The sequence below is a fragment of the Elephas maximus genome, chromosome 3 (assembly GCF_024166365.1).
Source record: "Elephas maximus indicus isolate mEleMax1 chromosome 3, mEleMax1 primary haplotype, whole genome shotgun sequence".
NCBI lineage: Eukaryota > Metazoa > Chordata > Mammalia > Proboscidea > Elephantidae > Elephas > Elephas maximus.
This window is the reverse complement of record NC_064821.1, coordinates 114,451,747-114,473,674: the sequence shown is the minus strand read 5'-3', so window position 1 is coordinate 114,473,674 and position 21,928 is coordinate 114,451,747. Positions and strand designations below refer to the sequence as shown.

General features: G+C 40.2%; 1 protein-coding gene across 2 annotated transcripts; it reads left to right on the top strand.

Annotated features, from left to right (window-relative positions):
• The first annotated feature begins 1,039 nt into the window (after positions 1-1,039).
• Positions 1,040-21,909, top strand: RPE65 (retinoid isomerohydrolase RPE65). Of its 2 annotated transcripts, XM_049875973.1 has the most exons (14): positions 1,040-1,050; positions 2,648-2,730; positions 3,946-4,096; positions 5,570-5,677; positions 5,765-5,906; positions 10,401-10,548; positions 11,749-11,830; positions 12,068-12,200; positions 12,625-12,764; positions 13,787-13,916; positions 19,208-19,322; positions 19,420-19,514; positions 19,621-19,732; positions 21,654-21,909. In XM_049875973.1, exons 1-14 carry the CDS (start codon positions 1,040-1,042, stop codon positions 21,803-21,805), a joined length of 1,602 nt encoding a protein of 533 aa, XP_049731930.1. In that variant the 3' UTR covers positions 21,806-21,909. The 2 variants fall into 2 exon arrangements, with proteins under 2 accessions (XP_049731930.1, XP_049731931.1); XM_049875974.1 differs by lacking the exon at positions 5,570-5,677.
• The last annotated feature ends 19 nt before the right edge of the window (positions 21,910-21,928 follow it).

The window sequence follows — 21,928 nt, the reverse complement described above, 5'->3', positions numbered from 1 at the left end:
ACTTTTGTCGTTATATGATGATTATCCCTAACGATGTTTTACGGTCTATTTCGATTTATATTAGTATAGCTGCCATAGCTGCCTTTTGGTTAGCACATGGTAAGCACATATTGTTCCATTATTTTACTTTCAACCTTTCCATGTCATATTTTTAAAAGCGTATTGCTTGTTTGCTTTTCTATCAAGTTTATGCTGGAACACAGTTGGAGCTTAATTAAAATGTAGAAAAAGTAATAAAACAGTGCTATATACTCTCTGAGTGCAGAACACACACCAATATGCCGGAAGATGAATTGGAGTCTAGGCAGGTATTAATGACAAGCAAGGATATGAAAAGATTTCCATCCTCAGCAAATCAAAAGGACACAGCTAAGGTTCTCAGCCTGGTTGGAGTGATTTAGGCACTGAATGGGGCCTATAAAGGTGACCAGAGAAGGTTAGGAGGCCACAACGTGCACTCCACAGTACTCCGTGCTTCTCCAACTTTAGCACTAATCAACTTTTATGGAAGAGCTTGTTAGTTTCCTGTTACCCTTGCAGAGTTATAAGATCTGTAAAGACAGGGGTAGTGCCCATATGTGTCTGGTCCATAGATGATGTGTAATGAATTTTTTTTTAACGAGTGAATGAATAAATGAATAAAGATGGGGAGAGGGCACAGAGGTGGTAGAGGGAGGTGGGAACCAGAGAATGGTGCCAGGTTTCAGTACTGTGATCCGGATCAGCTGAGGCCTGACGCTGGCCACTCCCTCACAGCCCCTTTCTTCTAATCCACTTCTCATTCTCCTTGGGAAGGATTGAGGTCTCTGGAAAACTGTCAAAAAATTGTTATGGGAACGGCAAGCCCAAATAATGGTCAAACATCAGGATGGTCTGGGAATTGAAAGCCACTTCTGTTCTCCCTCTCTCAGCTGAGGGGGCAGGGGAGGGTACACAAAGCCTTAACTCCTTTCAGGGGGTTTTAGAGGCCCTATAAAGTGCCAGGCTGAGGGCTTGCTTCCTTATTCTGCAGTTGGTGCCTGTCCTCCACAGAGAGAAAATGTCCATCCAGTAAGTGTCTCTGGGAAATTTTTTTTTTTTGGATGATAAATGGACTATTTCAAGAGCTCCTGAAGTGAAGGCATTGACTGATGACCTGATTAGGGAAGGCCCTTTGGTCTTGAGGTGGGGTTGTGGCGGGGGGGGGGGGGGTGGCGGGTTCTTTCCATTTACAAATTGAAGCAAATATCTAGAATTCAGGTCTAAATTACATTGAATTTGTGTAACTTAGAATGAGGCTTGAAAGCAGTTATAACTTGAAAGCAGTTATAACTATGAGGCTTGAAAGCAGTTATAACTATGGGGGTTTCAGTTAGGCAGACTTCGGTTCCACTTCTTATCTGGCCGTTTCCTAGCTGTGTGACTTTGGGCAATTTTTTTTTTTTCCACATATAGAATGAGTATAACAACAGTACCTACCCTATTATGTCTTTGTGAAGTTTAAATGAGCTAATAGCATGCAAATTCTTCGTATGGTGTATGGCATGTGGCATATAGTAAGTGTTTACTCAATGGCACACAACAACAACATTATAATTAAGGAGTGTGATCAGAGTGCTCACTCTGAGAAGCTATAAAAGTGCAGCTGAAGGTGGCAGGAGGTGAGAAAAAAGACGGAAGCTGAATCTACTGATCCGAATATTTTACAGATATATATATATATGTACTGTAGCTCTTGAAGGTTAGTGGAGAAACGAGACAATAAGTAGAGATGGTGGTATAATACAGATGAATAACCAAGTATGAGGTTCCAACCCTGCAAAGCTGTTGTCCTCCAACGTGTAGGAAGGAGAAGTATGATCCTTTCTGTGAGACAAGAGAAGCAATGATGCAGTGAGGTGAAAGTAGGGACATTGTTTTGGTGCCGGTGGTTTACCATCCAGTCAATTCCAACTCAAAGCAATCCCATAACCAAATACCTATTGCCATCAAGTTGATCCCAACTCAGAGCCACCCTGTAGGCCAGAATAGATCTTCCCCCTGGGGTTTCCAAAGAATGGCTGGTGTGTTTGAACTGTTAACCTTTCTGTTGGCAGCAAAGCTCTTAACCACTGCACCACCAGGGCTCTAAGCAACCCCACAGAACAGAGTGAAACTGCTCCATAGGGTTTCCTAGGCTGAAATCTTTATGGGAGCAGGTCGCAGGTTCTTTTCTCCTGCAGAGCAGCTGGTGAGTTCAAACCACTGACCTTTCAGTTAGCAGCCAAGCACTTAACTGTTGTACCACCAGGGCCCCGAGAATAGGGGTAGAGCAGGATAACTCTGTGGGAAGATTCAAAGTTCCAGAAGAGAAGTGATAGCAGCAAGGTTAGTTGACTTGTCTTCAGAAATATGGGAAAACTGTAGAGGGTACGATTAAGTCCACTGTGACCACTGACATTAAGAGAGGTCATTTCCCCTGACATCAAAGAAGGAGCTCTGAGCTGGGGCCCCACTTTCATACCTGAGGATGTTGCCATCGTACCTTAGCACCAAGTACTTCCTAGCCGAGGCTAGACTGGCAGTGGGGTGTTGACACCGAGCCAGAGAGCACGGTCTCCTGGATCTCTGCCTCTGTCTCCCTGGATTTCTTTGAGTATCGACATGGGCTTCTTCCTGACTATTTTAGAGTAGAGCATCCTGCTGGTGGTTACAAGAAACTGTTCGAGACTGTGGAGGAACTATCCTCGCCGCTAACAGCTCATGTTACAGGTGAGTCTCTCCCACCTTTAAGCCATCTTCTCTTTTCTTTCGAGCTCTGTTTTCTCTGGCTCCTCAGTCACTGGCATTTCTCAGTACTGGTACACAGTGTCGGATACAAGGAGGGGAATCTGGGGCCTTGGACTTTTAAACCAAGAACCCAATCCTCTCCTTTATCTTTTCTTCATTTCTCTAATGTATAAAATGCTGCCTGACTGGAATTCCTTGAAGACTGGGACTACATCTTTGTCATCATTGACTGCCTGTGCCTGGCACAAAGTAAATGCTTTATAAATATGTGTCCTGGCAGTGTCTTACTAATGGCCCAGTGACAAGCATCTGGGTGCTTTACAGGGTGTTGGGTTTCATCTCCATTAAATTGTAGGAGTCTTGGTTTCGGAGTCAGGCAGACATAGGTGTCAATCGTTGTTCCATTGTTTTATGCGCTGCGAATTCTACAAGTTGCTTAAACTTTCTGAGCTTCAATACCCTCACTTACCAAAAACCAAATTTTACCTCGTAAAGATGATGTAAAAATTAAGTGAGAAAATAAAATGACTCACCCAGTATCTGACACAAATTCAACAATACAGGGTAGTTATTATTACCTTCATTATCATTATTCAAAGACACCATGTGACCCATACAACGTTCTTCTACCCCTCATCCAACCAAAATACATTAAAAAACTTTAAATTCTTCTTTAAAGTGCGATGACAAAAAGGCAGATGTAGTTGTATCTAGGGAAATCTGTTAGGTGGAGAATCCTATTCCCGTAAAGATGGCTTTCCTTCTCTTCTTCCAGACCTTTATCCCAACCCTGAAGCATTGCTACATTTCCGCCATTTGGTATCCTAGTGAAGAAAAGATAAGTCAGCAGGCATTTGCAAAGTGCGGTCCAGCATAAGAACTGCAAAGGAAAATCACTCTCTGGCAGTTTTATGAAGAAGAGGCTGCCCAGTCAGGCTGCTAAAATAATCACCCACTTTATCCCAGCCCAATCAGTTAAAATTTTCAACTGCAATCAAGTTGACTTGAACTCAGAGTGATTCATGTGCATCAGAGTAGAACTGTGCTCCACAGACCTTTTAACGACTGATTTTTCAGAAGTTAGATCACCAGGCCTTTTTTCCAAGGTGTCTCTGGGTGGACTTGAACCTCCAACCTTCAGTTAGTGCTGAAGGGCAGAAGTGAAAAGCAGCGCTCTGTTTCTCACCTTTATCATAGGCAGAATCCCCCTCTGGCTCACCGGCAGTCTCCTACGATGTGGGCCAGGTCTTTTTGAAGTTGGATCTGAGCCATTTTACCACCTGTTTGATGGGCAAGCCCTCCTGCACAAGTTTGACTTTAAGGAAGGACATGTAACATACCATAGAAGGTAAAGAACCACGAGGTCTAGCTCCTTCTTCTGGGGGGAGGGAGTCTAGCTTGTCTCCTCCTCCCAAGTGCTTTTCAACCTCCTGAACCCAAGAGGGAACCTATGTGCCCTTTTCTCTCTCAGAAGCTACCTGGGCCAGTGGGTCTACTAGGAAACCTAGCAGCCATAATATAGGATAAAGAAGCTAAAAACTAGAGCTTTGGGGTCCAATATGCCTGGCTTCAAGTCCTATGTCCACCAGACACCACTTGCCCGGGAGGGTGAACTTTGGCAAGATGTCAGCCTCTAGTTCTTGATTTTGACCTCTGTAAAATGGGAGGAATAATAAAGTCTACTTTGTAGGTTCATTACAAGGATTAAATGAGAACACAATGTCTAGCACAGAGGAGGCATTCAGTAGTAATTATAGTTATTGTTATTGATGTTGCTTTTATTATTATTATTAGACCATTGGCTGTTTTGATTCCTTTCCTTTCTCATAGTCAGAAAGGCCACTGGGAAGGAGGGAAGTGTGCCACAAAGGAAGAAATAAGCAAGTGTGGCATAGAGATGCAAGGAAGAGAAACTTTCTAAAATGAGAGGTATTGCTTAGAGGCTTGAAGGGCTAAGCCATCACTCCAGGAAGCTCCCATTAACACCACTATAAAGAGTTTGTCTTATGCTTTAGTAGTCAGGTCTGTTAGTCGTTTTGTTGAACCAGGTATTTTGAAGAGACATCAAAAGGAAGGGTATATGGAAGTTTGAACTAAACAGGATATGTTGGAGTGTAAGAGGCTAGATACAGATCATATAATACTTTGGTCAAGCAAAAATTTAGCTACGAGAGCATATTTTGGAGGTCAGGCAAAGGTTTCACCCACCTTCTAATGGCTTAACAGTGAAAGTGCATCAGATTTGAATTGGCTCGTCACATGAGAAAGCCTAGGCAATTTATGGCATTTAGTTTGGGATATGTTTCAGGAGGTCTGCCAGTACAAGAGATTGATTCGAGAATATCTATTTCAATAAGCAGCAAAATAACTTTTATAATTGAAGAGAAATACAAGAGGAACAGAGGGAAGATTAAACAGAACATAATTCAGCACACCGTATCCCATATTTCCAAAGGGAGTGTAGGTTAACAAATTATGCGCTACAGGAAGTCAGAGGTCCTATTTGGACCTGCGATGGAGGATGCATGCTAGGAGGTATGGCTTTCAGCTCAGCCATGTATGCCAATCACTTAGCTTTTCTGAGCCTCAGTTTCCTCATTTGTCATTGTGAAGTTTTAAGACATAATAAAATTTCAGGTCATGGCACATCGTCCCTTTCTCCTTTGGTCACCCCAAGAAAGTGGCCTGATAGTACTCTTCATTCTTCATGTTGTGGATGTCTGATTCCAATAAGGATGCACAGAATGACCATTCTAAGCTCCACATGACTCTTCTGATTGTTCAGGCCTATTACCTTTTCTCACGTCTCAATGTCCTTCAGGTTCATCCGCACTGATGCTTACGTACGGGCAATGACCGAGAAAAGAATCGTCATAACAGAATTTGGCACCTGTGCTTTCCCAGATCCCTGCAAGAATATATTTTCCAGGTTACTGAAATGAAACTGCATATTATTTACCCTTTTTCTCTCATGGTTTGAAAGCTATTGGACTGAAAAATTCATTTGCTTCTGCAGGTTTTTTTCTTACTTTAAAGGAGTGGAGGTTACTGACAATGCCCTTGTTAATATCTACCCAGTGGGGGAAGATTACTATGCCTGCACAGAGACCAACTTCATTACAAAGATTAATCCAGAGACCTTGGAAACAATTAAGCAGGTAGGACACATTGCTCAGGTGATATCGCTTAGGAACATAGAATTTGGAATTCAGAATGAACTCAATTGTGCAACTTGTTGGGGAAAAAAAAAAACAAACAAAACATGAGAGCCAGACAGATCAAGGTACAAATCCTAGTTTTGCCATTAACTACTAGCTATGTGACGGCAGTGGCAGTGGGTATGTGACATAGGACAGGCTTTGTTTCTTCATCTATGAAATGGGGGAGGAAAAATTATTTTAAGCATTTATTATATGGGTTGAAGGAATGCTATATAAAATGCCTAATGTATTCATTCACTCATCCCTCAAATACTTAGTGCTTTTCCTGTATCAGAACTTATGCTAGACCCGAGAGATACATCAATGAGTAAGCCAGCGTGGCCCCTGCCTTTCGTGCCTTTTGTAGGCTAGCACAGTACTCAACACACAGTGGGTGCTCAGAAAGTTGTAACTATTATTATTAATGCCAAAAATCTTGCAACTAATGGTCCTAAGCAAGTATGTTACACCAATTTTACCCTTTCTTGTAGACGCTTCTTATTAAAAATAAAAATATATGTTAAATGAAATCTCATAGAGAAAAACATCAGCATATTAGAAAGGGATTTCACATACAAACGTAGTTTAAAAATTAGAAATTTAGGGTTTTTTTTTTTCTTTTTTCTATTTGCTATTTTTACTAGTGCTGAAACCTTAGGCAATCTCATGGCAGCATTTCTTTTAAGGGATCCATATTATCAACCAACATTAATCAAGAAGTAACTATTCGCAAGGCATCGTCGTTGCTTTCAAGGAGCCTAGCATCTAGATGGAGAAATGAAACAAGATAACAACTTAACTATGATACAAGACAGAATACGATGGGTCCGTTAAGAGAAGGAAAACTTTCTATGAAAGCACAGAAAAGAAAAAAGATATCTTCCAGCAGTAGTTGGGGGGATGTGAAGTGGGGCAGACCAAGGAAAGTTCAAAGGGCTTGTATTTGAGCTGAAACTTAAAGGGGAGGTATGACTTCAGTAAATTCTGGGAAAGGGCATTCCATACAGAGGGAGCATAAATCCTGGTGGCATAGTGGTTGAGTGCTATGGCTGCTAACCAAAAAGTCGGCAGTTCAAATCCACCTGGCGCTCCTTGAAACCTCTGTGGGGCCATTTTACTCTGTCCTATAGGGTCTTTTTTATAGGGTCACTATGAATCAGAACCAACTTGACAGCCATGGGTCTTGGGTTTTTATGGAGGGAGTAACATGATCAAAGCAATAGAGGTAGGAAAATAGAGGATATGCTAATGGAAATAAAAGAATAATCTCTTTTGTTCAGATTTGCAGTATTTCTCAAAGGGGGTGCTCATCGTAGTGGCTGTCCCACACATTGCAGAGGTGTTGCATACCTGGCTGTATCCAGTAAATACCTGTCGTGTCCTCAATCATTTTATACAGGGAAAATATTCCCACATTTCCAAATCTCTCACTGGGCACAATATCACCTCCAGTTGAGAATTGGTGATCTAGAGTTAGGGGAGTAGTGGGACACAAGGTAGGATGAAGTCAATAGTTTGACATAGGCTAAAATTTTGGGATAAATTGTTTAGCTAATGGGAAGTTACTGTAGGTTTTTGCTCAGAGAAGTGGTTTAAACAGAGCTCTACTTTAGGAAGATTAACCTGGAAGCCATGTGTAAGCTATATGTGAGGGGAAAAGAGACAAGGGTTAGCTGAGCAACTACATACGTGGGAATGAAGACTAGAACTACAGTTGAGTGACAGGTATTAGGGTCATTATGGGGTCTCCATGAGTCAGAATTGACTCAGTTGTGCATAGCAACAAAAACAACAGGAATAGAAAGAAAGAAAAAAAAAAAAAGATTCCAGTGCCGAATCTCTTAATATCACAAGCTGATTTATAATTCTCAACAGATTGTTAAGGTTTGACATACTCTCAATGGCCCTTTCTTGGTTTTGATGTATGTGTATAACCACAGGCAAGTGTGTGGGTAGATCCTTCAGCAATCCATTAGGGAAGAATTGAAGCTTGGTTTCTAAACCATTCATTTGACACTGATAATGAATCTGTATTCCAATTCCTATGGTATTGGTATTTTAATTTTGAAAATTTATGCTGTAACTCCAGAATAGTCTAACAGTAAGCATTCATTGTGAGCAGCACCACACCCTGACTTTACATACCAACCAATTGCCATCAAGTCGATTCCAACTCATGGCGACCCCAAGTGTGCCAGAGTAGAACTATGTTCCGTAGAGTTTTCAATGGCTGATTTTTCAAAAGTAGACATCAGGCCTTTCTTCTGAGGCTCTGCTGAGTGGCCTCGAACCTCCAAGCTTTTGGTTAATAGCCAAGTGCGTTAAACGTTTGCACCACCCAGGGACTCTGAATCAAGTATAAATGTAGCTTTAAAAAATTGGAGTTTTTTTTTTTTTTTTTTTTTTTTACCATTATTGAAATAGCCTCCTAACCAGTACTTTTGCTGCCACCACAATTCCCCTTACATACAACTTTCTTAATGCATCGGAAACATTTTTTTTCTAAAATGAAAATTGAATGGGTTACTCTCTCTGGTTCTGCCTTCTTCCACACACACGCTTCATGGAAGCCACATTGAACTGTTGGTGATCCCCAAGTAGGGTATGCTATTTTACAACTCTACACCTTTACCTTAGGATTCCCACTCCCTAGAACACACTGATATCCTTCTCCACCTGGATAACGCTAATCATCTTTTAGTTGGAATCATTGCCCACGGGAAGCCCTGCCTAACCCCCCAGTCTGGATTAGATGGCCTTTCTCTGCAGATATTGCTTTGTGCTCACCACACTGTCTACCAGCTTAATACTCTAAAACAGCACTGTGCAAGAGAATGTCTTGTAATGATAGAATGCTATATATATGCATTGTCTAAGCGCTGTTGGATGCCTGGGTGGCACAAATGGTTTGTGCTTGACTACTAACCCAAAGATTGGCAATTTGAATGCACCCAGTGGCACTATAGAAGAAAGGCCTGGTGATCTGCTTCCATAGTACCAAGAAAACCCTATGGAGCAGTTGTACTCCATAACATATGGAGTCTCCATGAGTTAGAATCCACTCCACAGCAACAGGTTTGTTTTTGTTGTAGTTAAGTGGTATTCTCAGTGGCTAATGCAATTGAGAAAATTAATTTGAAGTTTTACCTAATTATAATTAATTTATATTTAAATTGCTACATGTGGTTAGTGGCTACCATATTGAGCAGCACAAGCCTAGGCTAAAGTTCTTGTAAGCAAGGCTCATCTCCATTTTCCTAGCTGCTAGCACAGTGCCTGGCACATACTAAAGCTCACTGAGTACTTAGCAATTGATTGAATGAATGAATGCCTTGCCTATAATTTAAATAAGAGTGCTAAAAACTTCCTTTGCTTTAAAAATTATTCTTTTAATCAGACAGACTTTTGGTTAGACAAATATTAAAAAAAAAAAAAGCTATGCCATTGAGACAAATATATAATTTGTTAATTATTCTTTCAATCAAAATTTATTGAGCAGGCCCTGGGTAGAAATTCTAGTGCTGATCTTGCCAGCGTGTGGTCCTGTATTCTTGAACAAGTCATTTGACTCCTCGGGACCTCAATTGCTTCTTCTACAAACTAAGAGGTTGGCATGAGATTTATTGTTCTGTACTTCTTATAAGACTCCAAATTAAATTAAAGCACTGAATCTTCTCTTCAAAAACTTTTTGCATTTAATTCCCTGAGATTCATGGTTCCCTTGAAGTCTGTTTTAGTTTAAGAGTTTCTATAATAGGTGAATCCTGAGGTCCCTTTTAGCTACAAATTAGCACTATGTGCAAGATAGTGGACTTAGTATTTAGGAGGAGCCCTGATGGAACAGTGGTTAAGTGTTTGGCTGCTAATCAAAAGGTTAGCAGTTCAAATCCACCAGCTGCTCCTTGGAAGCCCTACGGGGCAATTCTACTCTATCCTCTAGGGTCACTATGAGTCGGAATGGACCCAATGGCAAAACAGCAGTGGGTTTTTTTTCTTTTTTTTTTAATGCGAAATTGCTTTTTATTTTATTTTTGTAAATCACAAAATGATTGAATACCAAAATTTTCATACAATTCAATCTAGTACAGTAAGGGGAGTGTTAACAAAGACCCAATCCTCAAATTTATCATTGTTTGAGGACAACTTGCATATGCAAACAGAAAAGTAACTGAAGCAGTGCATCGTAAACATCAGATGAAGAACTCAGTCAAGATCAAAGAGATAGAGCTCCAGTACCTCAGAGGTGTGAGGGGTCGGTATGGGGGCCAAAGGAGAGCTCTTCATGAGGTGAGATTCGGACAGAACTTGAAAATGTACAGGTCTCAGAAAGACACAAAGGAGGGGGAAGTACACTTTGGGTGAGTTGGTGGGAGTAGGGGCAGACCTAGGGGCCAAAGGTATAGTATAAGCACCTTTCTCTTAATATGGTCGACATTCACTCTCCTTCCACAGGTTGATCTTTGCAACTATGTCTCAGTCAATGGAGCCACTGCTCACCCCCACATCGAAAGTGATGGAACCGTTTACAACATTGGTAATTGCTTTGGGAAGAATTTTTCAATTGCCTACAATATTGTAAAGATTCCTCCACTGCAAGCAGGTCAGTTTACCAGTCATGGCTCTTCTTAAACAAGTATTTATATTGTGACAAAGTTTCTGGAAATACAGGATGTCAGGTCAGAATATCAGGATAGCGTTATATGCACAAATTACTCTCAGACTTCAGAAATGCGGCCCTCGACCCTGCCCTACTAGGAGACCAATGTCCAAAGGCTCAACAGTGATAGTAGTTTAGGGAACACCTTGGTAGGAAATGACAGCTTGAAAACAGATTCCAATATTTACTCTAAAACTTTTGAAATACTTAGTGTATATGTGGGTTTGATCACGTATGATTTAGACTCAAATCGAGCAAACTTTTCTTGAGTACTTACGCGGCAGGCAAAATTAAATTCATTCAACAAATGTCTGTGTATGCATAATAACATACACACATATACGAGTGTACCAGTATTTATTTGTGTGTATTCAGTTCTCACAACAACAAACATATCTCTTAGCTCACATTCAAACTATAGATATGGGATATTAAAACAGAAAGGAGAACACCCTTTAGAATTCTCCACTTATCCCTTGTGAATTGCCAGATTGGATAACCATCTGGATGATAGAATTACTTGAATGCATACAGATTTTTGTTTAGTATGCTGGCCTAGCAACGTCAGCATCACCTGGGAACTTGTTAGAAATGCAGACGCTGGGCCCCACCTCAGACAGACTGAATGAGAAACTTTGGGGGTAGGGGCTGTCATCTCTGTTTCAACAAGTCCTTCATGTGATTCTGATGTATACAAGGTTTGAAGACCACTGACTTCGTAGTAAAACAGACTTTAATGTGCATAAGAATTTCCGTACAGGGCAAGTGACGCAACACCATGCATACTATACTTTGTAGGCAATTTAAGGAATTTTAAAGGGCATTTTGACTCTACTCAATCTTTGCCTAACTCACCTCTGGTTGTTTTAAGATGTGATTCCACTGTATCCTGCCTGCCACGACCCTGTTTGGGTACACTTTTCCAAATTTGCCACTATTTGGATTATCCTGGGCGATTGTAACTTCAAGTGAAATTTTGTTAAGAAATTCCAATGACTGAGAAAATGAAAATAAGCTCTGGACAAAAGTCAAGATCTGAAAATGTATTTCTTTACTGTTCTAAATGCTCTGTATTAAAAAAAAAAAAAAAAAAAAAACTTAAAAAAGGCTGTTCGAAAGCCTTTTAAACCCACTTTATTTCAGACAAGCAAGATCCAATAAGCAAGTCAGAGGTCGTTGTACAATTCCCCTGCAGTGACCGATTCAAGCCATCTTACGTCCATAGGTAACTTGAAGGCCTGCTATGAATCTTCAGGAAAACTGAAATTTAAAGATCTGCTTTGCCTACCTTTGATACCAATCCTGATGATAGCATTTTCTTGCAGAAAACTAAATTTAAATGTAATTGATTTTATGGAGGCACTGTTGATTCATGTAATTGAGCATACCTCTGTGTACATTTGTCTTTGTGGCTTGAGAATCAGCCTTTCGCATTCACAAGGCCATTTGTGTTTTTGAACAGTTTTGGTTTGACTCCCAACTATATTGTGTTTGTGGAGACACCAGTCAAAATTAACCTGTTCAAGTTTCTTTCTTCATGGAGTCTTTGGGGAGCCAACTATATGGATTGTTTCGAGTCCAATGAAACAATGGGGGTAAGTCTTATATGAGGGGCAAAGGTGCTTCAGTGGTAGAGTTCTCACCTTCCGTGCAGGAGACCCAGATTTGATTCCTGGCCAATGCAGCTCAAGTGCAACCACCACCTATCACCTGCCTGTTAATGGAGGCTCAAGTATTGCTATGATGCTGAACAGATTTCAGTGGAGCTTCCAGACTAAGACAGACTAGGAAGAAAGGCCTGGCAATCTACTTCCAAAAAATCAGCCAATGAAAACCCTACTGACCATAATGGCCTGATCCTGTTGTGCATGGGGTCACTCTGAATTGAGGCCCAACTTGACAGCATCTGACAACAAGTCTTATATTTATGTGTCAGGTTTGTGATTCTGAAGAAGGTGTGTTTCATAATGTACACTTTTTTTTTTTTAATGCATCCAAATATTTTTGTCACTTTTCAAGGTTTGGCTTCATATTGCTGACAAGAAAAGAAGAAAGTACCTCAATAATAAATATAGGACTTCTTCTTTTAACCTCTTCCATCACATCAACACCTATGAAGACAATGGATTTCTGATTGTGGATCTCTGTTGCTGGAAAGGGTAAGAAAGGGCACTGGATAAATGTTATCTCCTCAATTGCTCCTAAAAATGCTCACAATATTTAATCTGAATTACATCTACAAAAGTGCTAGGGATGCTAAACTCAAAATGTAACTGAAAAAGCAGTAGAGAGTTTAGACAATCAGAAACACAAACTGAACATCAAAACTTTGGTTAATGGTTGAAAACTGATCGGGCCCACGAACCAGACCTAAAAATAAAATTTTCTGTGACCTGGGTGGTACAAATGGTTAACATGCTCAGCTACTAACTGAAAGATTGGAGGTTTGAGTCCACTCAGAGGCACCTCAGAAGAAAGACCTGGCAATCTCCTTTTGAAAAATGAGCCATTGAAAATTCTATGGCACACGAATTCTACTCTGACACACTGAAGTCACTGTGAGTCAGAATGGCCTCGATGGTAGTGTTTTGGTCACCTGATAAGTTCATTTAAATTTGTTGTTGTTGTCGGTTGCTATTGAGTCAGTGACAACTCCTGGCGAACTTACGTGTAACAGAACCAAATGTTGACAGCCCTGTGCCATCTTCATGATTGTTGGTACATTTCAGTCCATTACTGTGACTATTGTGTCAACCTATCTGAATGAGTGTTGCCCTCATTTTCACTGACCTTCTACTTTACCAACCATGAACTGAAACCTGGTAAGATTACTGGGAGGCATCGAAGCCCATTCTTTGATTAAGAGAAAAAGACACACTTTTTTCAAACTAGCCACGTTATTAAAAAGACAGTAGCTTCTGAAGACACAGACAGAATGGTAACAAAGAAGCAGACCAGGAAGCAGTTAAGGCTACTGTGATTTAAACATGACCAGAAGGCAGGTTTCTTTTTTCACCCCAGCGTGGGTAGTAAAACTTGGCTCCAATATACCTGGGGCATTAGCAGTTTCTGGGTTGTGGAATAAAGAAAGGCAAGTACCTGGGCTTTTAAAAGGTATGAATCAACTCTCTAAGATTATTTTTAACTATCTAAGCTCATGTTTGACTTTTTGTTTTTGCAGATTTGAATTTGTTTATAATTACTTATATTTAGCCAATTTACGTGAGAACTGGGAAGAGGTAAAAAAAAATGCCAGGAAGGCTCCCCAACCTGAAGTCAGGAGATATGTACTTCCTTTGAATATTGACAAGGTAACCTCCCACCACAGAGATTTCAGATATAACCAGACTGTTCCATCTCTCTCAGGAATTGTTCTCATACTTCATGATTGATTATACGTAAAGCCTTGAGATTTCAGAGTTGAAGAAACCTTACAAATAAACTAATCCAGCCCCCTCATTTTACAAACAAGGAAACTGAAGCTCAGAAGAGTGACATGACTTAGCAAAAGCCAAATCGCAGCAGAGCCAGGATGAAAATCCGGTTTCTAAAATTCTAAATCCGTTGTTCTTTCACTTACAAAACCCTTTGAAAACATACTTTCTTAGGGAATAGAGAAGAGCTGCTGATTCCTAGGATCCTCCGTCAATAACATAAATAATTTAAATCATTTGAAATCCTAGAGATGATACATCAAAAAGTACCTGTGTAGAGAAATCACCTCATTATTTTGGTTTTCTACAAATCTTCTGGAACTCTCACCGAAGAAAAAGAATTGTTAATAGCATTAGATGATCATCTCTTGATTTCTACTTTTTCTTCTCTGTGTTCAGTGACTGTCTTTTTAGAATATCAGAGTAAGGGTAAGAATTTTTAGTGTGACGGTAATGCCAGTCAAAGTCAACAAAAATGTAACTTTCATGTATATATATATATATATGTATATGTATATATATTCCCTAGTTGCGCAAAAAAGGGCTGAAACAACAGCTACATGGAATGTAAAACCTTCTGCCAAGGCTTGTATCAGATGTAGAGGAAAAACCTGATTTAAAACCAGATACTACTGATCTTTTTTTTTTTTTTTTCACTACTGATCTTAGGCAAGGACTATGAAGAATGAGGAAGGGAGTGCAGATGGAGGTTGGATATTATAAGTAGATAAGATAGCTCTGGCAAAGGCAAAGAAGAGTTGCAAAAGAGAGACTTAATATGGAAATGCAAAGTAGTTGTTAGGGCTGGTTTACTAGGAGAATAGGGGAGATGGGTTGCTGGCAGAGGGACTGGAAAGATAGGTTGGAGTGATATTGTAAGTGGCTTTTTAAGCGTTTGGGTGTTCTGTAAGTGATGGGGAGTCACTGAAGTTCTTTAAGTACATGGGGAGTGTGGTGACATGATCAGGTCAGTTGCAGAAGGAGCATTCTGGCAACATCACAGAGGAGAGGTTGGAAGATGGGGAGTCTAGAAGCCTTATTAGGAGACTGATGCAAAAGCGCAAGAAAAAGAGAATTAGGGGCTGAATTCAGACAATCTATCTGGTCAGACAATCTATCTGGGAGATAAAGGGAGGGGCAAAGTTGAGGAAATTTAGGAGGTAGAATCAACAGTTTGGTTCTAACTGCATCTGAGGAGCAAGGGAGATGGAGGGGCCCGGGATGACTTCCAGATTTCTGTCCTGAGCAGTTGAGTGGATGATGGTACAATTAGCTGAGTTGGAAACACAAGAACAGGAGGACCTGGCTTTGAGGAAAAGGAGTAAGATTTATTTTAGATATATTGAGTTTATCAAGTTTATAATGTTACAGATTTCTTGTATTAAAAACTTAACTCAAAAAAAATTAAGATGGAATAGAGTAAAACAATCCAGTCTAAGGTCACATAAATAATATACTTAACATACACATGTGTACTTCTTATGGGTCTGTAAATAAGTACATACATGTACATATACTAACCCCTTCTCCTCAGCATCACTATCAAGTGCCTTGAGTCCTGACAAGAAGTCTCTGTCTCACAAAGTCTACTCCCCTATTTTGCCCCTACCTCCCATCCTTCCCTACTCCTGAAAAACTTCCACTATTTCCTCTGAATTCATAGTTCATCATCAGAAAAAATCCTCTGTATATTCTTCTCTGAATGTTTCATCTACCTTGACTGTTTAATCTGATTCTCTCTCAAGGACACTGGTCCCCCTGGCAGCTCTCTCCAGGGACAGTACTCTTTTAGAGTAGGTTTTCTCCTTTTTCCTCTTTGCTGCGTCCATATAATTTTTTCCTTCCCCCATGTTTATAATCCCCCAATTTTTAATCTCATGTACATCTACATATATTATTGTTATCACCTACTAGTCATCACTCCCTCTCCCTCCAGACTCCTCTCACTCTTCCCTGACTCTACTCTTGTGTTGTATTCTTCTTGATTTCAGTACACACATTTTAGGTGATTCCTCCAACAGCCTGGTCTCTCAGTTCTTTGACCTCTTTGATTGAGATTTCCTTTTATTCTATCTCAGCCGCTGGCTTCCCATATTCATACTCTCGACCTTCCCATTACCAATCATTGTGTTCCTTTAATAATTTCAATTTCATCATACACATTCTGACTACCACTTCTTATCTTTCAAACTCACTTGCCCTACTGCTACAGCAAGTTATGGCTGCTAACCAAAAAGTCGGCAGCTTGAATCCACCAGGTGCTCCTAGAAACCTTATGGGGCAGCTTCTACTCTGTCCTGTAGGGTCACTATGAGTCGGAATTGACTTGACAGCAACAGGTTTGGTTTTTTGTTTTTGGTGCTGCAAATCCTACCAGGAGCCTCCAATCTATTGAACCTGCTACCTTCTCACTATCTCTCACTACATCGAGGGCTTACCTTTCTTCCTTATCCAACTTAAATTCCATGACCAGTAATTATAATCACCCATGTACCTAGACACTCATTTCGCTTGCCTGTCTCTTACTTTATCAAACTCATTTGACAAACCACAACCCTAGTTAAATTCAACTCTCCACTTACTCCATGCTTGCACCTTTGCAGCTGAGCTTAAGTGTTGAAAACATACAATCATGTTGATTAGCTTAAAGTGCATAATCACAAAAGTTACTGTTATGTTTCCCAACTTTTTTTACTCTCCCACTTTCCTAATTAAATATTTTACACGATCCTTTTTTTTTTTTCTCTTCAGACTTCTAGAACCTACCACCTTTACACTCATACTCCGTTGAAGGCCCTAACTTCCTGTTCCCCTGAAACAAATGAAAGAAATCAGAAAAAAAAAAAAAAAATTAGACTCCTTCCACAACATCAACTCACCCACAAGCATCTGTACTGGTATACTGAGTTATCCATCTTCCTATCCAAAACTAATTCCTCCACTTATGTATAAATCTCTGTCGTGGATTGAATTATGTCCCCCCAAAAACGTGTGTATCAATTTGGCTGGGCCATGATTCCCAGTATTGTGTGATTTTCCTATACATTGTAAATCCTGCCTCTATGATGTTAATGAGGGAGGATGGGCGGCAGCTGTGTTAGTGAAGCAGGACTCAACCTAGGAGATTGGATAGTGTCTTGAGCCAATCTCTTGAGACATAAAAGAAACAAGCCAACAGGAAGAGAGGGGGACCTCATACCACCAAGAAAGCAGCACTTTCAGACCTGGGGTTCCTGTACCTGAGGAGCTCCTCAACCAGGGGAAGGTTGATGACAAGGAATCTTCCTCCAGAGCTGACAGAGAGAGAAAGCGTTTCCCTGGAGCTGACACCCTAAATTTGGACTTGTAACCTACTAGACAGTGAGAGAATAAATTTCTCTTTGTTAAAGACATCCACTTGTGGTATTTCTGCTATGGCCACACTAGATAAGTAAGACAATCGTATCCCCTCCCAGCTACTCAAAGACATCATTCTAGCAATTCTTCTCTCTCCTATATCCTCACTCCCCTGTCCTTCTCACTGGATTGCTCCCATCATGATATGTTTTGCTGTCTTAGCAAAAGCTTCTTTTGACTCCTCTTGCCCTAGCAGCTACCAGTCCATTTTTCTACTGCATTTTGCAGCAATATTCCTTAAAAACATTGTCTCTTCTAGTTATCTGTAATTCCTCTCCTACCATTCTCTCTAAAATCCACTCCATTCAGGCTTTTAAAATTCACCACTCTATAGAAACTGTTTCATTACAGAACAATGCATTCCAATGGTCAATTCACAGGTCCCACCCTACCTGATCTACCTGCATCATTTGACACACAGTTGCTCATCCCCTTCTCTTTGACAGACTGTCTTGGTTTTCCCTCTATTTTAATGGCTGTACCTTCTCAGTCTCATTCACTGATTCTTCATCTTGCAGACCTCTTAATGTTGGAAAGCAGCAGAATTCAGATCTCAGTTCTCCTCTCTTTGATACGTACACTCAGTCCCTTTGTAAAGACTCAGGCTTTAAAAAAAATTAAAGCAACCTATGTTTACAATTCCAACTTTATCTTGACCCCAAGATTCTTTTATTCTACTGCAAAATCCACATCTCCACTTGAGTGTCCAATAGATATCTCAAGAGCTTACCATGACAAAATCTCAACTTCTTCTCTTCATCCACCAAAAAAACCTACCTTACCAGCAGTAGTCACCATCTTAGTTGTGACAACACCAAACTTTTGGCTGTTCAGATCAAATGCTTTGGAGTTACCTTTGGCTCCTCACTTGATGTCGTGTTCCTTCCTTGCCCTGTAACTTATCCATCAGGAAATCTTATTGGCTTTATGTTCTACTTCTCATTTATTCCAATGCTACTCTTCTAGGCTGAACTACTGTTTTCTTTTGACTGGAATGTCGGAAAAAAAAAAAAAAAAGCCATCTAATTGATTTCTCTGATTCCACTCTTACATCTCCCTACTCCTGAGGGTAGGCTGAACAGAACAAATGATTCTTTTTTAAAAATAAGTCATAACATGATATTTCTCTGCTTAACACCCTCCAATGGCTTCCTATCTCTCACTCAGAGAGAAAGGCTAAGTCTTCATAAAAGCCTATGAGGCTCTGTACAATCTGGCTTTTTAGCCTCTCTGCCCTCCTCTCTTGGTCTTCTCCCCTTGTTCATTGGGTTCCAGTCACACTGGCTTCTTTGATGCTCCTCAGACTGCACCCTATTGCCTCAGACACTTGTTCTATTTGTTCTCTCTGCTTGAATGCAGATATCTATCTGCATTGCTAACATCCTCAAATGCCTAGAATAGAAAAAAGTCTAGCATAAAATATGTACTCAAATATTTGTTGACAGTATTAATAAATGAATGTTTTTTTAGAAAGAGCTCATGGTATCCATTCCATTCCAAAGATAATCCGCAAAATCGTGTGTGTGCTTGTGTATGTACGTGTGTGTGTGTAACAAGAGGTCTTAGAAAACATCTGGTCCAGTGGGTTTTCTATATTCTTGTTCTTTTTGACAACATAACTATATGTGTGTGTTTTCAAACAAAATCAAACTATATCCTAACTATTGACCTAAGAAATGAAGAAATCCAGAAAAAAACCTCGAGAAGACTGCATTTACAGCTGTTTGGTTTTCTTTCCTACTCACTGAACTTTCTGTTATCTTTTTTCCTAGGCTGACACAGGCAAGAATTTAGTCACACTCCCCAACACAACTGCCACTGCAATTCTGTGCAGCGATGAAACCATCTGGCTGGAACCTGAGGTTCTCTTTGCAGGGCCACGCCAAGGTGAGACAATTTAGAGAAAACCTCACACAGAAAGGACCAGTTGACTCCATTCAAAGAGACAAATTAAGTTTTCCTAAGTTTGTGCTCTATTTTGTAGCGTTTGAGTTTCCTCAAATCAATTACCAGAAGTATGGTGGGAAACCTTATACTTACGCATATGGACTTGGCTTGAATCACTTTGTTCCAGACAGGGTAATTAAACCATATTACTAATATTGGCATAGTATATTGAGTCATATGCTGGTCAAGTAAAGCATATTGATTGATTGATTTGTTTGTTTTTCTTTCTTACAAGCAGCTCTGTAAGCTGAACGTCAAAACTAAAGAAACTTGGGTATGGCAAGAGCCTGATTCATACCCATCAGAACCCATCTTTGTTTCCCACCCAGATGCCATGGAAGAAGATGATGGTAATGAAAGCAGTGGATGTGTCTGAACATTTCCTCTTTACCTCACTGCTGTATGTTGGTCCACTAGGAGAAGAGTTAGGTTATAACACCCTAATGTTCAGAAATGACCCTTAATCCCACTGAATAGGACAGCACTGTAGAATTTAAACAACGGGTGGATAGCAAATAAGTATTGTTTTATGGTCAGATCTCATTGATTAGTAGTGGCTAGCTGAAAAGGAGTGGAAGAGTTGGAAAAAATGCTAAGGCACCATTTGGTGTTATGATGGATTATCAATGCCTGCTCCAGATGAGAGAAAGAAGGAGGACAAAACGCAGCACAAGTTCTAGGTTTTTATCTTTCCTGATCTAGATGCATTTCTGGAAAAAAATAGATTTCCAAGGAGGAAAATTGAGTATCCTAACTCATCAAAAAGAATGACAATGTGGTTTTCTGATTCTCACCTTGGTTTGTTCTTTCAGTAAACTGGGCTAGAAAGGGTTCCAAAGTTATAGCTTATAGTATAGTAACTCAATTGCAAAACACCATTCTTAGTTTCTATCGGTTATCTGGCACAGGGAGGTAGATAGGCTCTCTAAGATTAATACTTGGGAAAAAAATGAATAAAATACACAATTGTGGAGCCATTTCATGCTAAGCAAATTTACATATATAGCCCATTCAGTCACAACTGCAAAAGATTTGTCCTCATTTTGTTTGAAGGAAGTAAGACTGTACCTAGGTCTTGGACATTATAGAAATAGTATACCTTACTGTTTCAAAGTCCTTTAATATGCATTTTTCTTTGATTACCAAAACAATTTCTTGAAGTAGGTACATTCATTCATGCATTCGGTAAGTATTCAATGAGCATCTCCAATTTTAGTTACCTAATGCTGCCCTAACAAAAAAATACCACAAGTGGGTAACTTTAAAGACCAGAAACTTATGTTTTCACAGTGCTGGAGGTTAAAAGTCCAAATCAGGGTCTTGGCTGTATTGATATCTTCTGTGGGTCTGTCTCCTAGTTTCTGGTGGTGTCTGCCAGCAATCCTTGGTGTGGCTTTGCTGGTAGACAGGTCCTGGGATCTTTCTTCCCCCTGTGTGTGTGCCTCTGGGTCTATTTTGTTCTTTTCAGAAGACACTTCTCAGAAATGATTGGAGCAAATGTTTCAGCACTCGACTGCTAGCCAAAAGGTTGACAGTTAAAACCCACCCAGAGGCACCTTGGAAGACAGGCCTGGAGATCTGCTCCTGGAAAGGTCACAGCCTTGAAAATCCTATAGAGCAGTTCTACTCTACGAACGAGGGGTTTCCATGAGTCAGAATCAACTGGACAGCAACTGACAACACCAACAACTCAGAAGTGATTAGTTTTAGCATCCACCCTAGTCTGACATGGCTGAATTAACACAACAAAAGAGAATCCCTATTCCCAAAGAAGATCAGGTACAGGGGTTTAGATTTCACAAAACTTTTGGGGAGATGCAATTTAATCTATAACACCTACTATGTACTAGTCGTTGTACTAGACTATAGCATTGGCTGCTATCCAAAAGGTCAGCATTTTGAATCAACCAGCAGCTCCTTGGAAACCCTACAGGGTTTTACTCTGTCCTACAGGGCCACTATAAGTCAGAATTGACTAGATGGCAATTGGTTTGGCTTTTTTGGTTTATTGGGATGCAACAGTAGGCAGAACAGACATGGTGGTCAGTCCCTTCCTGGAGCTTATAGCCTAGGGAACATGAAGAATTTAAAACACCCCTTCAGAGTGGTCACAGCTAGGTGGTAGAAAAGTCAAAACAAAATGTCAAGTCATATGGTTTCCTATCTAGATTTCTTTATTTGTCAGTGTAATGACTCCTGTATTTTTCATGACATTCAATCTATGGCCCTGGGCTTTTATACAACTCTACCTTATCTACTTCTGATTAACAGGTGTGGTTCTGAGCATAGTGGTGAGCCCTGGGGCAGGACAAAAGCCTGCTTATCTCCTGATCCTGAATGCCAAGGACTTGAGTGAAGTTGCCAGGGCTGAAGTGGAGATTAACATCCCTGTCACCTTTCATGGACTGTTCAAAAAATCCTGAGTATGTTCTAGGAAGACACTGGAGTTTCTGTTTCATTTCTTTAAAATATGATGACAAAACCAAGAAAAACATAACATCTAGTATGCGATCAAATTCTGTTCAATTTTAGCCTGCTGTATATCA